Source organism: Hemiscyllium ocellatum, chromosome 7 (assembly GCF_020745735.1).
Source record: "Hemiscyllium ocellatum isolate sHemOce1 chromosome 7, sHemOce1.pat.X.cur, whole genome shotgun sequence".
Taxonomy (NCBI): Eukaryota; Metazoa; Chordata; class Chondrichthyes; order Orectolobiformes; family Hemiscylliidae; genus Hemiscyllium; species Hemiscyllium ocellatum.
The window spans coordinates 583197-599576 of record NC_083407.1 but is presented as its reverse complement, the minus strand read 5'-3'; the positions used below and the strand labels follow the sequence as shown (position 1 = coordinate 599576).

General features: G+C 43.1%; 1 protein-coding gene across 1 annotated transcript in view; it reads left to right on the top strand.

The window, feature by feature from the left end:
* LOC132817298 (E3 ubiquitin-protein ligase MARCHF4-like) overlaps positions 1-16380 on the top strand; it is a 212673-nt gene that overhangs the window by 49397 nt on the left and 146896 nt on the right. Inside the window, exons 2-3 of the mRNA XM_060827709.1 lie at positions 657-812; positions 6297-6489. Coding sequence (XP_060683692.1) covers positions 657-812; positions 6297-6489 — 349 coding nt within the window. The remainder of the gene's footprint in view (positions 1-656; positions 813-6296; positions 6490-16380) is intronic.

The following is a 16380-nucleotide window of genomic DNA, read 5'->3' as shown; positions in this document are numbered from 1 at the left end:
AGGTTTGGAAAGATAAATGCTATTATCATTCTCCCCACTGGATTACTAGACAATGACCATCTCCAACTAAAGCAAATCTAAACACCTCCATATGACATTCGATGAGATTATAACAACATCCAAGAAACTTGACTTCAAGAAAATGTAGCATGCTTATTCACTTCCACAATCATCACTTTAAACATTCATTTCCTTGTTAACAACACACAGTGGCAGCTGTATATAACATTTGTGAGATGAACTGCAGCAGTTCACTTAGTTTTTTTTGATAAATAATCTCCATTACCTCAGACAACAAGTGTAACTAATGCATAGAAACATTACTTGTAAGTCACACATCATCTGGTATTACGTTGCTGTTGTTCTTGTTACTGGATGTAAATCCTGAAATAATTACCCCGAACTACACTCCACCACCCCATAGGAGCATCATCAACACAGAGACTTTGGGGTTCAAAAATAAGGTTCCCTGCTTCTTTCTCAAGGGTAACTAGGGATAAGTAATAATTGCTAGCCTGGCTAGTGATACAACATCCTGAGAATTAATTAAAAGCCTTTCAGAGATATGTCTCTCTGTAACATTAATGATTATGTTATTATTATGTCCTGTGCTGCTGTCCTGTTAGTCACACTTTCATTTTCTTATTGTTGTTTAGGGGGATTTGCTGAGTCCATGTCGCTGTGCCGGATCTGTTCGTTGTACACACCAACCCTGCCTGATAAAGTGGATCAGTGAGCGAGGATCCTGGAGTTGTGAGCTGTGTTACTACAAATACCATGTCATTGCCATTAGTGCCAAGAACCCCCTTCAGGTGCCATCTTTTTTTTTACTTCTGCTTTACTCTGTGTTTAATTTTGTATTTTGCTAATGCTTGTGCACGTGCAATTTCTGACATAGGTCATTGGGCAGTGCTTGAAAATTGGAATGCCTGCTGACTTCTTCCTCCTTACTTAGGGATTCTGAGAGATTCTGTCTACTCAGCTGACATCAGCTGGGCAAGAAAATGGTGAACTTAGGGTTCAAACCAAGAATAATGCAGAGACAGATGTGAACTTCTGCAGCTATTCATGTCTGTCAAAATATGATAGGCTGCTTCATCTGCAAACAGTATCATATTGCAGTGAATTGTAATGGCCAATGTATGCAGAACAAGATCTCAGAAATAGTAAATTAATGAAAGTAATGTCAGGTGACGAAGGATTTTTGTACTAGGATTGGCACCTTACTGATTTGCCTCATTGTAAAAGTCTGAATGCTCCTTTAACAATGAATTCACGTGTATTAAATAAAAACCGAAAGAACCGCAGATGCTGTAAATCAGAAACAAAACAGAAGTAGCTGGAAAAACTCAGCAGGTCTGGCAGCATCTATGAAGAGAAATCAAAGTTAATGTTTTGAGTCTGGTGACTATTCCTCAGAACCCAGAGTTCTGAGGGAGGGTCATCGGACTAGAAATGCCAGCTTTGATTTCTCTGCATAGATGCTGCCAGACCTGCTGAGCTTTTCCAGCTACTTCTGTTTTTGTTTCTGATTTACAGCATTTGCAATTCTTTCAGTTTTTATTTAGTATTTAACTCACTTTCACATCTCTTCTAGGCATGCCTACCTTGAAGAAGTTCTGCTCCTGTTCCCAATGGGATTTCTGTCCCATGCTTTTTTGATGTCCAGTTCTGAATTCATGTAAACACAAAAATGCAAAACCTGCTGGTACACCATCCCCCTCACCCCCATCCAGGGCCCCAAACAGTCTTTCTAGATGAGACAGAGGTTCACCTGCCTTGCTCCCAACCTAGCTTACTTTATCGGATGCTCCCGATATGGTCTTCTCCACGTCGGGGAGACCAAACTTAAGCTTACAGAATGGTTCGCCAAGCATCTCAGCCAGGCTCGCAGGGGCTGACTGGACCTCCCAGTCACTGCCCATTTTAATTCCCCTTCCCAGTTCCTTTCCAACATGACCTTCCTTGGTCTCCTCCATTGCCAGAAAGAACCAAACTGCAAATTGGAGGAACAGCACCTTATCTTCTGCCTGGGCAACCTACAGCCCAGAGGACTCAATATTCAAATAACCTCCCTTCCCAGCCCCCTCCCTTCCTTTCACTCCTCCCAGCCACCTACCAGATTCATTCCTCTTATTGACCAATCGAGTCATTCTCTCTACCTGTCTTTACTTATCCCCACTTCACTATCCTGCCCCTGACACCCCTCCAGGTCCCCCGCACCCATCCCCAGTCCTGAAGAAGGGTTACACCTGAAACGTTGACTTCTCTACCTCCTGATGCTGTCTGGCTTGCTGTGTTCTTCCAGCCTCCTGCTTGTCTATTTTGGATTCCAGCATCTGCAGTTTTTTTGTCTCTCACGAAAATTAGCTTTTGTCAGTGAGGACATTGACTCAGCTAGTTCACATAATCACAGAACTGTTAAAGCACAGAAAGGGACAATTCAGTCAATCATGTCTGTGCTAACTCTCTACATGAGCATCTCACTCATTATCATTCTCCTGCCTTCTCCCTATAGCCTTGCACATTGTTCCTTTTCAGGTAACAATCTAATTCCCTTTTGAACGCCTCGATTGAACCTGACCCCATCACAGTGTCAGACAGTGTTTTCCAGACCACACCACTCACTGCATGAAAATGTTTCTCCTCATTTTGCCATTGTTTCTTTTGCCCATCAAGGTAAATCTGTGTCCTATAACTCTTGATTCTTCCACCAGTAAGAGTAGTTTCTCCCTAATTACTTTGTCCAGGTACCATATTTTAAATTCATTCCTGATGAAGGGCTTTTGTCCAAAACGTTGATTCTCCTTATCCTCGGATGCTGCCTGACCTGCTGTGCTTTTCCAGCACCACACTCTTGACTCCAATCTCCAGCATTTGCATATCTCATAGAACGTAGAACATAGAACTTTACAGCGCAGTACAGGCCCTTTGGCCCTCGGTGTTGCACTGGCCTGTGAACATAGTCTAATGCTCATTTAATCTACACCGTTCCATTATTATCCATATGTATGTCCAATGACCATTTAAATGCCTTTAACGACAGCGAGTCTACTACTGTTGCAGGCAGGTCGTTCCACACCCCTAATACTCTCTGAGTGAACCACATTTTAAATACTGAGTTATCTGAGTTATTTGACAGCTACCCACCATCTCAAAAACATCCAGCTTATTGAGCTTATTTTCATAAATTGTTTTCACAAAAATTGTTCACCAGCTTAAGAAAGCCAACAGCAACACCGCAACAGTTCAGAGTTTGACAGTGACTGGCTAAATCACAATTTAGGATTAGAAAATTAATTTACAATGATAGCCAACATCATCAACACTCAGTGCAGCAGTGAATACTGTCCAACTTTAGCTGAACATGGACATGGACTGCTTCAATACCAGAGCAGTCATGAATGATTCCGACCATTTTGCAGTCATCCATGAACATTCCCACCTCTGATGGAGGGATAGTATTGAGAAAGCAGTTGAAGATAATTTGGCATAGGACCCTACTCTGAGGAACTCTTGTAGAGATGTCCTGGCATTGAGATGACTAACCTTCATTTTCCTTTGTGCCAGCCAGCTGAGAGATTTTCCCTATTAGCTATTGACTTTAGTTCTGCTAGAGCTCCTTGAAACCAAGGTTAAATGCGTCTTTAAAGTCAAAGGGAGTTACTTTACCTTACCTTCAGAATTCAGATCTTTTATCCTTGTTTGAGCAAAGGTTGTAACGAGGTCAAGAGCTCAGTACATTTAGGAGCTATGTCTCCCCAAGTCTTTTAAGATAGAGATGTGTGTATAAGGAGTTGTGTCTTCCCTTCTTGGTTGTTCAGAGAGGACTTTCCCAGAAGTGTTCCCCATAAATTGACTGAGACTTTTTATCTCTTTGATTTTGCACAATGGTCAGTTCAGAACTCACTGGCCCAACTGGTTCAATTGATCAATCAATCTTCTGATTTCCCATGCCCATTGGTTTTCTATGTTTACTGGTGGAACTTTATTTTGTTGATTTCCTGACTTTTGCATATTGGGGTCATTGTGACTTTCATGGTGTTGTAAATAGTGATAACAATTTACTCCCTCTCCATTTTCATTTTCATTGAACTCATAGAAAGTCCATAGTTTTATCATCCAATTTTTTTTACAAAATTCAATTTGCCATCTTTGACCCTTGCTAAAGCCTTCTCTTGTCACCAGTTCATTTCTAACCCTTACACACTCCACATTAAATCATTGATGTTTCCTCAATGCACTTCTTCCCCCCACGCCCAACCCCCTAAAAGCTTTCTATTGCCAAAGCCTCAATCACAGACAAATGCCACTCCAACTACTTCCTTGTTCTTCCATTGACGCTATCCCTTTTCCTTTGAACCCAGTCCCTTACCTGAAAAACAAAATTGGCCAAATTGCTTAAATATACATGTTCAAACTTTGACCTCAGTAGCACAACTATATCTTTGGAATTCCAGGATGGAACTGTACCTGTCTCCAACATATCAAATTTTTTTCTCTCAAAGTCCACTGAGTTTTCCAGGAACATCCTGCAGGGCTAAGTTCTTGTCTCTGGAGACACCTGGTTCTTTCTCCATGGAAACCTCACTTCCAACCGAAATTGGGAGGAGCACAGATTTCATAATGTCTAAAATGTAGGGCAACTATTCAGCCATCTCTCTAATCTGTATAATTTTCATTCTCCCAAACTCAAACCTCCTCTTTCCCCTATAATCTAGCCCCACTAAAATCATTGCATCCACTAAAGTGCCATTGATTCCATGTTTACTAAATTCTTGACTGCTCAGCTTCACTCCGCTGAAGCAGATGGTAATGGGTCCCCTTCCTCAGGTATAATCCCCTCCCTTGAAATTAAGCATTAGTAATTCTCCATAAAAAAACCCACCTTTTAAAAATTCATTCATAGGATGTGATCATTGTTTGCAAAGCCAGTAATTATTGCCCGTCTCCATACTACACTTAAACTGAGTGGCTTGCTAGGGCCATTTCAGATCATTACCGCATCGTCTCGTCAACAATCAGCAAAGTGGCAGAAGCGGCACTTGCTCTTCCAGATCTGCTGTGGAATGTATGGTTTCATGGACATTGTCCATTTCAGAGACAGTAATGAGTCAACCATATTGCTGTGGCTCCAGAATCACATGTAGGCCAAACCAGGTAAAGATGGAAGATTTCCTTCCCTAAAGGACATCAGTTCATTAGAAGGGTATTCACAACAATTGGCTTTGAACACATGGTTGCCAAGTTCTTTTATTCTTCAGCATGGGTTCTGGATTGCAAGATCAATGATATTACCACTGCAGCACTGCCTTGATCTCTTCATCCTTATAAATTAGCAACCAGCCTTTCCTCTCCAAGGTTCTTCAATATTTTCTTTCCTTTTAAGCAGTTGTCCAATTTATCTGCACCCCATATTCAAATCTCTCCAAATCAGTTTCTGTCCCTCCTGCAGCAATGAACAACCAAACCAGATGTTTGAGAGTATTTGCATTCTGGCTGACCCTGAAATTAGCTTTCAATACTATACCCTCTCCACTACAAAGACTGTCTTACATCCACCTCCAGACTTTGTCTGTCTTCACTGCTGCTCATCTTCTGCTAAAGAGCAATTAGGATCAGGCGTAAACCATTTTGCACCAGAGGCCTATTTCAGCTGAGATACTTTGCTATCTTTAGGTTATTTTAGTGTTCCTTCTGATACCTCTCTTAAATTCCACTTTCTGAATTTCACCACATTAAAAACTCAGTGCCCCTATCCTATATCAAGTTTCATCCTCATTATTATGCTCATGGACCTAAATAAACTTCAGTCAATGATCAAATTGAAAACTCTCAGCTCTTTAAAAAATCTTTCAAAATCCCGTTTTCTGTAACATCCTGCAGCCCTCCAAACCCTCTACAAGTTCTCCATTGTTCTGTTTCCCAACCAAAGTCTGTACACATCTCCCTTGGCCCATATTATTGTCAAACATGCTGTCAGCTGCTTTGCTTTCTTCCTCTGAAATTCCTTTCTTGAACTATTTTCATTTTAATTATCCTTAGGAAAATACTTATTGTGCCGATGTTTTGTTCACTGCTATGAATCTTTCCTGCTTTCTTTCCATATTTTCTTCATCCTTACATCTCAATTATTTCACATTACTTGTGCATGTAAATGTACAATATTATTTTTGATTGTGCAGCGTGATATTACAGTAGTTTGTTTTGTGAACTATGCTGTCAAACGTACAGACATTACTCTGTACAAATGATAAAGAGTTAAAGAGTTTGACCACTTTCTGCTCCGTCTCCAGTGGCAGGCAATATCTCTGACGGTGATTGAGAGAGTTCAAATTGCAGCTGCAATTCTCGGCTCCTTATTCCTCATTGCAAGCATTTCCTGGCTCATCTGGTCAACAATCAGCCCATCAGCAAAGTGGCAGAGGCAAGACTTACTCTTCCAGATCTGCTATGGAATGTACGGATTCATGGACATTGTCTGCATCGGTAGGTCCTCACTACTGAATCTCTGCATACTTAGTATGGTGTGAAAATGAATTGAGTGCAGGACATTCAACTTTTGGAGCAAGATCTGAATCTGGTGGGTGTAAGAAGGAAAGTTGAGTGAAATAAGGGAATCTCAACGAAGTGGAGAAAGTGAGGACTGCAGATGCTGGAGATCAGAGCTGAAAATGTGTTGCTGGAAAAGCGCAGCAGGTCAGGCAGCATGCAAGGAACAGGAGATTCGACGTTTTGGGCATAAGCCCTTCTTCAGGATTCCTGATGAAGGGCTTATGCCCGAAACGTCGAATCTCCTGCTCCTTGGATGCTGCCTGACCTGCTGTGCTTTTCCAGCAACACAATCTCAACAAAGTCCAGAGTGAGCATAATTCTGGGGAATGCAGTCTCACTCATAAAGGGCACGAGAAGAACCTCAACAAATGTCTGTTAGGATTACCCTTGATAACTTGCCACAACACTTCAAAGATAATTAAGAATAAAATATAAAACAGGGTTTGGAGTCACATGTCAGTCTGTTTGCTTATTGAATATACCCCTTCTCTGAAGGGCATCATTGAAATAGTTGGGTTTTATGTGCTAATCCAGGAGGCGCATGTGTGTGTAGGGTACACAACAGTGACAGTTGTAACACAGTTACCCACAAAAGGTTTGTTGAGCACATTTGGGCAATAAGGGTTTAGCTAGTTCCATCCAACAACCATTTCCTGTAACCCAGCAGTTTGTTTCTTTTCAGGTAATTATCAATTCCTTACCCAAGAATGACCTTGCCTCCACCACCTTCTCAAGCAATGCATTCCATACCTTAACCACTTGCTGCAAGAAAATGTTTTCACTCATGTTACCTTTGCTTTTTTTGCCAGTTATCTTAAATCTTTCCCCTCCACAATCCTTGCACAATTGGGAGCCCTAAATATGCCTCATATTTTTGACTATCAAATCTATAACAATACGTTTCTGAATCTTCTGATTTCCAAGGGCACCAACTGAAATCTTCTTAGGAATTTGTATCACAGGATTTAGGAGGAGCAGGCCATTCTGCTGTTCTAGTTCATGGCTGATGCTATTTTTGTGAATTCTCCCAATGTTCTTTGATATCTTTAATATCTCAAAATCTATTGATCTCTGTCCTGAATATACTCGATGATTGAGCCTCCACAGCCCCCGAAGCAAGAGAATTACAAAGACTTACCTCTCTTGAGTGAAGAAATTTGTTTTTGGCTCTGTTCAAAATGGCCTATCTCTTAGTTTGAGACTGTTTCCGTTGGTTCTACACCCCCAGGCAGCGGTAACATTCTTCCTGCTTCTCAGGTCCTGTAAGAATTTTCAATAAGATCACCTCTCATTTCTGTAAGCGGTAGAGAATGCAGGCACACTCTCCTCAATTCTTCCTCATCAGACAATCTTGCCATTCCAGGAATCAATCTTGCGAACCTTTGTAGAACGCCCTGTATGTCAGGTATATCCTTCCTTAGGTGAGGAGATCATAATGCACACAATACTCTAGGTGGGGTCTCACCAAGGCTTTACATAATTCTAGTAAGACATATTTACCCCTGTATTTAAATCTTCTTGCAATAAAGGCCAACGTTTCATTTGCCTTTGTAAATGCTTCCTGTACCTGCCTGGTAATCTTCAGCGGCTCGTACTCTGAGAAATGTGATGAGATATGGCATATATTTATTTACTCACTCGTGGGATTCCTTTTATTAACTCATGGGATGTGGACATCATTGACCTGGTTGGTATTTATTGCCCATCCCTAATTGTCCAAAGGGCATTCGCAAGTCAACCACATTGCTGTGTGTCTGGAGTCACATGTAGGCCAAACCAGGTAAGGATGACAGATTTCCTCCCTTAAAGGACATCAGTGAACCAGATGCCTTGACATTCCAGTGCTGTCACATTCCTTGTTTAACATGGATTCCAGACCTGCATTCAATACTCTAGTTGTGGCCAAACAAATGTTTTGTACACTTCCAGCACAACCTTCCTGCCCATAAACTAAATCCTTGGCTAATAAAAACAAGTAGGAGAAAGTGAGGACTGCAGATGCTGGAGATCAGAATGAATAGTGTGGTGTTGATGAAAGGCTAATGCCCAAAACGTTGATTTTCCTGCTCCTCGGATGCTGTCTGACCTGCTGTGCTTTTCCAACACCACATTCTCGACTCTAGTAAAGACAATGCTTTATCTCCATGTCCTAATATTTCAAGGCACCAATGCACACCAAGTGGTATCACATTCCTCTGATCCTTGATGTTTCTAAGGGTCCTACTGTTAGTAGAGGGCATATGAGACACTTGTCTTTACTAGAGCCGAGACTGTGGTGCTGGAAAAGCCTCCTTTGCCTTGTTTGACCTGCCCAAGGGCATAATTTCACATTTATCCAAATTGAATTCCACTTGCCACTGATCAGTACATCTGAGGTCAGCCTGAGCAACAGAGTGAAGGAGGGCAAATGTCGGAGTGAATAGTCGTAGCTTGGAGCTGAATTTAGGGGTGGAGCTCCAGAGGTGATGTCATGACTCGGAAAGTGACTATCAGCTTGGCTGCTGAAGAAGCAGGTTTGCAGATTGAATGAGTGGTGTCTGGAAAGAGATAAAATATTTTATTTTATGGTTGTAGTCTGCTAGGAATAGAGAATGTGAGTGAGTCTGGTAACTAGTGGATTAGATTATATAATCAGTCCCCGGATTATTGTCTGTATTTGATAAGGTTGATTTAGTCAATAAAGTTTGCAATGGCAGGAGAACTCAGCCCCATGGAATACTCCTCCTGCAATATGTGGGAAATCAAGGACACTTCCAGTCTCTATGGTAAGTACATATGCAATAAGCGCGTTCAGCTGCAGCTCCTGATTTTCCACATTAGGCACCTAGAGCTGTGGATGGAGCATCCACAAGATTGAAAATGTCATGGATAGCATGATTGGTGAGCTGGTCACAATCAGTGAGTGCTACACAGACAGAAGAGTTGGATAACCACTAGGAAGTTTGCATAAGCATTGTCAGACAGTGCAGGAGTCTCCTGTAGCCATTCCCCTCTCAACAAGTATAACATTTTGTATACTGTTAGGGGGTTGGCCTCTCCTGGGAAAGCAGCAGCAGCAGCCGGATCAGTGTCACTGACTGGAACTGTTATACAGCGGGAAGAGCTGAAGTGGAAGCAAATAGTAGTGATGGAAAGTCTATAATCAGGAGCACAGATATGCATGTCTACGGCCACAAGTGAGTCTTCAGGATGGCATCCCTGGTGCCAGGCTAGGGATGTCTCTAAACAGGCATAGGATATTTTAAAGTGAGTAACCAGAAGTTGTGATCCATATTGGTTTTAAAAAATATTCATTTGTGAGCGTAGCTGGCTGACCGGCATTTTATTACCTGTTCTTAGTGGCCATTGAGAAAGTGCTGGTGAGCTGTCTTCTTGCACTGTTGCAGTCCACCTGCTGTGGGTTGACCCATGATGCCATTAGGGGGAGAATTCCAGGATGTTGACCAAGCAATTAAGAAGGAAGGGCATTATGTTTCCAAGTTAAGAGTGTGTCGCTGGAAAAGCACAGCAGGTCAGGCAGCATCCGAGGAGCAGGAAAATCGACGTTTTGGGCCGGAGCCCTTCATTGGATGCTGCCTAAGCTGTTGTGCTTTTCCATCAACATACTCTCAACTCTGATCTCCAGCATCTACAGACCTCACTGTCTCCATTATGTTTCCAAGCCTGGACATTGTTTCTCTTCAAGAGATGTTTGGGACATTGGTTCGGCTACTTTTGGATTACTGCATTCAGTCTGGTCTCCCTACTATAGGAAGGATGCTTTTCAGAAAAGGTTTAAAAGGATGTTGCCAGGGTTAGAGGTTTTGAGCTATAGGGAGAGGCTGGGGCTACTTTCCCTCGAGCGTCAGAGGCTGAGGAGTGACCTTGTAGAAGTTTATGAAATCATGAGGGGCATGGATAGGGTGAGCAACCAAGGCTAGGGGAGACCAAAACTAGCGAGCACAGGTTTAAGATGAGAGGGGAAAGATTTAAAAGAGACCTAAGGGGCAACTTTTTCACGCAGAGGGTGGTACATGTATGGAATGAGCTGCCAGAGGAAGTGGTAGAGGCTGGTACAATTACAACATTTAAAATGCATCTGGATGATTGTATGAATAGGAAAGGTTTAGTGGGATATGTGCCAAATGCTAGCAAATGGGACAAGATCAGTTTAGGATATCTGGTTGGAATGGTTGAGTTGGACTGAAGGGTCTGTTTCCATGCTGAACATCTCTATGACTCTGGGTCCTGGAACTGAAATGACTGACCTCCAACAACCATGACCATCTTCCTATGTGCCAGAAATGACTCCAACCAGCAGACTGTTTGCCCCCTGATACTCATTGATTCCAGTTTTTCTAGTGATACTGGATACCACACTCTGGTCAAATGCAGCCTTGATGTAAAGGGCTGTAACTCTCACCTCACCTCTGGAATTCAGCTCTTTCATCTGTGTTTGAACCAAGGCTGTAATGAGGCCAGGATGTGGGTGGCTCTGGAGAAACCCAAACTGGGTGTCACTGAGCAAGTCGTAGAGTCCTACAGCATGGAGATGGGTCTTTTGGCCTAAACTGGTCCATGCCGACCAAAATGTCCATCCACGCTAACCCCATTTCCCTGCACTTGACCCATATCCTTCTAATTAATTTCTATCCATATATTTGTCCAAATGCCTTTTAAATGTTGTTAATGTACCCACCTCAATCACTTCTACTGGTGTATGCATACCACCCTCTGTATAGAAAAGTTGCTCCTCAAGTTTCCTTTTATTCTTTCCTCTCTAACCTTAAACTGATGCCCTCTAGTCCTCGATTCCCCAACCCTGGAAAAAAAACTGAATGCATTCACCGTTTCTATCCCTCTCATGATCTTATACACCTTGAGAAGGGCGCCCCTCAGTCTATTAAGCTCTAAAGACAAAGGTCTGAGCTTGTCCAACCTCTCCCTATAACTCAGACCATTGAGTCCAGGCAACATCAATGTAAATTGTTTCTACACTCTTTCCAGTTTAATAACATCCTTCCTATAGCAAGGTGACCAAAACTGAACACAGTACTCCAAGTCCAGCCTCATCAATGTCCTCTACAATTGCAACATAACTTCCCAACTTCTATGCTCAATGACCTGATGAAGGCCAGTGTGCCAAAAGCCTTCTTCATTCTCCTGTCTACCTGTGACTCCACTTTCAGAGAACCATGCACCTAACTCCAATGTCCCTCTGTTCCACTACACTCCTTAAGGCCCTACCATTCACCATGAAACTCCTGCCTTGATTTGACTTTCCAAAATGGAGGATCTCACCCTTATCTATATTAAACTCCATTTGCCTTTTCTCGCCCCACCCCCCCAAATGATCATGGTCCTGCTGCAATTTCTGATGATCTTCCTCACATCCACGATACTGCCTATTTTAGTGTCATCAGCAAACTTACTAATCATGCCTTCTGCATTCTCATCCAAATCATTGATATAGATTACAAACAGCAACGGCGCAGCACCGATCTCTGAGCACACCACTGGTCACTGGCCTCCAGTCCAACAAGCATCCTTCCACAATTACCCTCTGCTTCCTACCATCAAGCCAATTTTGTATCCAATTTGCCAGCTTGCTCTGGATTCCATGCAACATAACCTTACACAGCAGCCTACCATGTGTAACCTTATGAAAGGTCTTACTGAGATTCATATAGGATCGTCAACCCTGCCCTCGTCAATGTTCCTGCTCACTTCATCAAAGAACTCGAACAAATTTGTGAGGCATGATCTCCCATTCACAAAGCCATACTGATTACTTCTAATCAAACCCTGTCTTTCCAAATGCATGTACATCTTACTCCTCAGAATCTTCTCAAGCAACTTACCTACCACTGGCTTACTAGTCTATAGTTCCCTGGTTTTCCTTGCATTATCACTTGAATAATGGTACAACATACACTACCCTCCAGTCTTCTTGGACTTCACTAATGGCTAACAATGATGCAAAGTGTTGCTTGATAGCACTATTGAGGATATCATTTGACACTTTATTGATGATCAAGAGTAGATTGATGGGGTGGTAATTGGCTGGGTTGGATTTGTCCTGGTTCTCCAGGATCATTTGCATTTCTGCGCTGGAAGCTGTGAGGTACCAGTCTCTGCCACTCTAGATTCAGGGTTCTGAACCTGACTCCCTTTCAATTGCCCTTCGGAACGGCACTCGCCTGTCTCTTAGGATTGACTGACCCATGTTCAACTACTATTCACATGGATCCCTTCTCCACTTTGGTCTTCAAAGTTCTAGATTGAATATTTGCTACAACCACTAAGATCTGCTTCTGCGACAGTTCCATCTGGGCCCTGGGCTTCTGTGCTCACCTCACCGTAGAGGCCCTCCTACTTGTCACAGCGTAGCCTCCACAGGCTCTGTCTGCCAACGATGGCTGGGTTTGGGCCCGATGCTCTAGTGCCATCCATTTTCAGTGCTGGTTGATTTGGCAGGTCAGTTGTTACACATTCCTTCATAGAGTCCAACTTCCATGGCCCCCATCCTGCTATGGATATCAACAGCACCTTTTGTGGAGTCTGATGAGCATTGGGATTGGGCGCCTTTACCCAACATTCAGTTCATCTTGCAGGATCAGGTCTGCTTACCAAAAGTGGCCCACCAGGCACTCACATTCCACACCTGCCTCCAAGCCAGCGAGTCTGGCTTCTTACCCATTTAAAGTTTGCAAATAGGTTGAGATCTTTTCGACTCCAAGACCTCTAATCATTCACTGGGTAATACTGTGTGGAGGAGAGCACCAGCTATCTTGAGGGAAACTCCGGAGGGAATTAGCTACCAGATGGTTCGATTAGTCTTTCGCTCCTATACCAAGGAAGGATGACCAATTTGTATGTCAGGACTGCTAGGACCTCCACCAGAGGTAACTTCTCAGATTCTATGCCCAGGCATAGTTCACCATCTTTTGGGTCCTAACACGTGCGCTTGTGCTCCATCTCCCTGACAGTGTGGGTGAGACAGGCTAGTGGTGCGCCCACTGCAAAGGACGGTGGTATACCATCTTGTTTGGCCCCCACCACCTTTACCTTCATTGCACCATGAGGTTTCGTGACCGCCTTTTAGCTCACGCATGTATTAGTCCATATTCTGGAGTACAAGTCGTCAGTACTATCACCAGAATGTTGTCAGGGCCCATAATCTTTCCAGTGTCTCCAACTGTTTCTTGATATCATGTGGGGTGAACTGAATTGGTTGACAACTGGTATCTGAAATGCTGGGGTCCACAGGAGCCCAAGATGAATCTTCCTCTTGGCACTTATGGCTGAAGATTGCTGCGAATGCTTCAGTTTTATCTTTTGCACTTATGTACTGAGCTATACCATTATTGAGGATGGGCATATTTGTGGAGCCTTATCCTCCAATGAATTTTTAAAATTATCCACCACCATTCATGTCTGGATGTGGTTGGACTGCAAAGCTTAGATCTGATCTGTTGGTTGTGGGATCGCTTAGCTATGCCAATCACTTACTGCTTATGCTGTTTGACACGTGAATAGTCCTCTTTGGTGGCTTCAGCAGGTTGACTCTCATTTTCAAGGTATGTCTGGTACTACTCCTGGCATGCTGCCCTATACTCTCCATCGAACCAGGCTTGATATTAATGGTTAAATGGGGGTATATGCCAGGCCATGAGGTTGCAGATTGTGATGGAGAACAGTTCTGCTGTTGATGACCCATGGTGCCTCATGGCATGGATGCCCAATCTTGGGTTCTAGATCTTTTTGAAGTCTGTCCCATCTAGCACGGTGATAGTGCCATGCAACACAAATGAATGACATCGGCAGAAAGAGATTACTTCCTGTGTTATGTGCTACTGTAAGGAGAAATAGAAAGATAGTACAGGTAAATGTGTAGCTGAAGAGCTGTTGTAGGTGGCAGTGCTTCAGATATGCAGATCATTGAGATGTCCAAGGCAGCTGAGACCTGGACAAGAAGGACAGATTGCATCTAAACTGCAGAGGCAACAATATTCTGACGGGTAGGTTTGCTAGCGCCACTTGGGAAGGTTTAAACTAGTGTGGCAAGAGAGTGAGAACCTGAACAGTAGGTCAACAAGTAAAATTACCAAGGAGGAATCTGAGACTGAGGCCAGTGAGACTAAGAGAAAGAACAAGAGATAATGAGGACTGCAGATGCGGGAGAGATCAGAGTCAACGAGTGGGGTGCTGGAGAAGCATGGCAGTTCAGGCAGCATCCGAGAAGCAGGAGAGCCCTTCATCAACTCTCCTGCTCCTCGGATACTGCCTGACCTGCTGTGCTTCTCCAGTGCCACACTTTTCAACTAAGAGGAAGAACAGACGGGGGGAGGTTACTGAAGATGGTGGAACTGTTTGAAATACCTTTATTTTAATGTGAGGAGTATGACAAGTAAGGCAGATATACTTAGAATTTAGAGTAACATATATAACTCTGATGTTGTAGCTATGACAGAGACTAGGTTGAGAGACTCTCCTGCTCCTCAGATGCTGCCTGACCTACTGTGCTTTTCCAGCGCCACACCTTTCGACTAAGAGGAAGAACAAACAGGTGGAGGTTACTGAAGACGGCGGAACTGACTGAAATACCTTTATTTTAATGTGAGGAGTATGACAGGTAAGGCAGAAGAACTTAGCATTTGGAGTAACATGTATAACTCTAATGTTGTAGCTATGACAGAGACTAGGTTGAGAGACAGGCAAGTCTGGCAGCTTAACATTCCAGGATTCAGATGTTTTGGACGAGATAGAGAGGGATGTAAAAGAGGTGGGGGAGTTGCGTGACTGATCAAGGAGAATGTCAAAGCTGTACTAAGGGAGGATACCTCGGAGGGCTCATCCAGCGAGGCATTATGGGTACAGCTCAGGATTGGAAAGGTGGAATCACTTTGATGGCATTGTACTACAGTTCTCCCAACAGCCAGCAGGTGATAGAGGAACAGCTAAGTGGACAGAATATGGAAAAATATGAAAACAACAGGGTTGTTGTGGTGGGTAATTTTAACTTCTCCTAAATTAACTGGGGTTCCTTTTGTACCAGGGGCTTGGATGGGGGAGAATTTGTTAGGTATGTCCAGGATTGTATTCTGAAACAATATGTAAATAATCCAACTAAGGAAGAGGCCTTAGTTGGAATATGGTACTGAGTACTGGTATTGGGAAATGCGCCCAGCCAGGTGATCAAAGTTTCAGTTGGGGAGCATTTCGGGATTAGCGACCGTAATTCTGTAAGTTTTAATATACTTACGGATAGAAATAAGAGTAGTCCTCAGGTGAAAGTAAACCAAGAGACATAGGAGCAGAAATTAAGTCATTCAGCCCATTGAACTGCCATTCAATCATGGCTAATAAGCTTGTCAACTCCATTTTCCCACTTTCTCCCCGTAACCCTTGATCCCCTTGAACTCAAGAGTCTATCTATTTTAATCTTAAATGTACTCAATGACCTGACCTCCACAGTCTTCTCTGGCAATGAATTCCATAGATTCACCACTATCTGGCAAAAGAAATGTCTCCTTATCTCCATTTTAAAAGGTCTTCCCTTTACTTTAAGGCTATGCCCTTGGGTCCTAGTCTCTCTTACCAACGAAAACATCCCCCAACATCTACTCTGTCCAGGCCATTCATTATTCTTATCCTTCAATTAGATCCCCCCATATTCTTCTAAAAGCCATCGAGTATAAACCCAGAGTCCTCAAACATTCTTCATATGTTAAGCTTTTCATTCCTGGGATCATTCTTGTGAACTTCCTCTGAACATGCTCCAGGGCCAGTACATCCTTCCTGAGATATGGGGCCGAAAACTGCATACAATGCTCCAAATGTGGT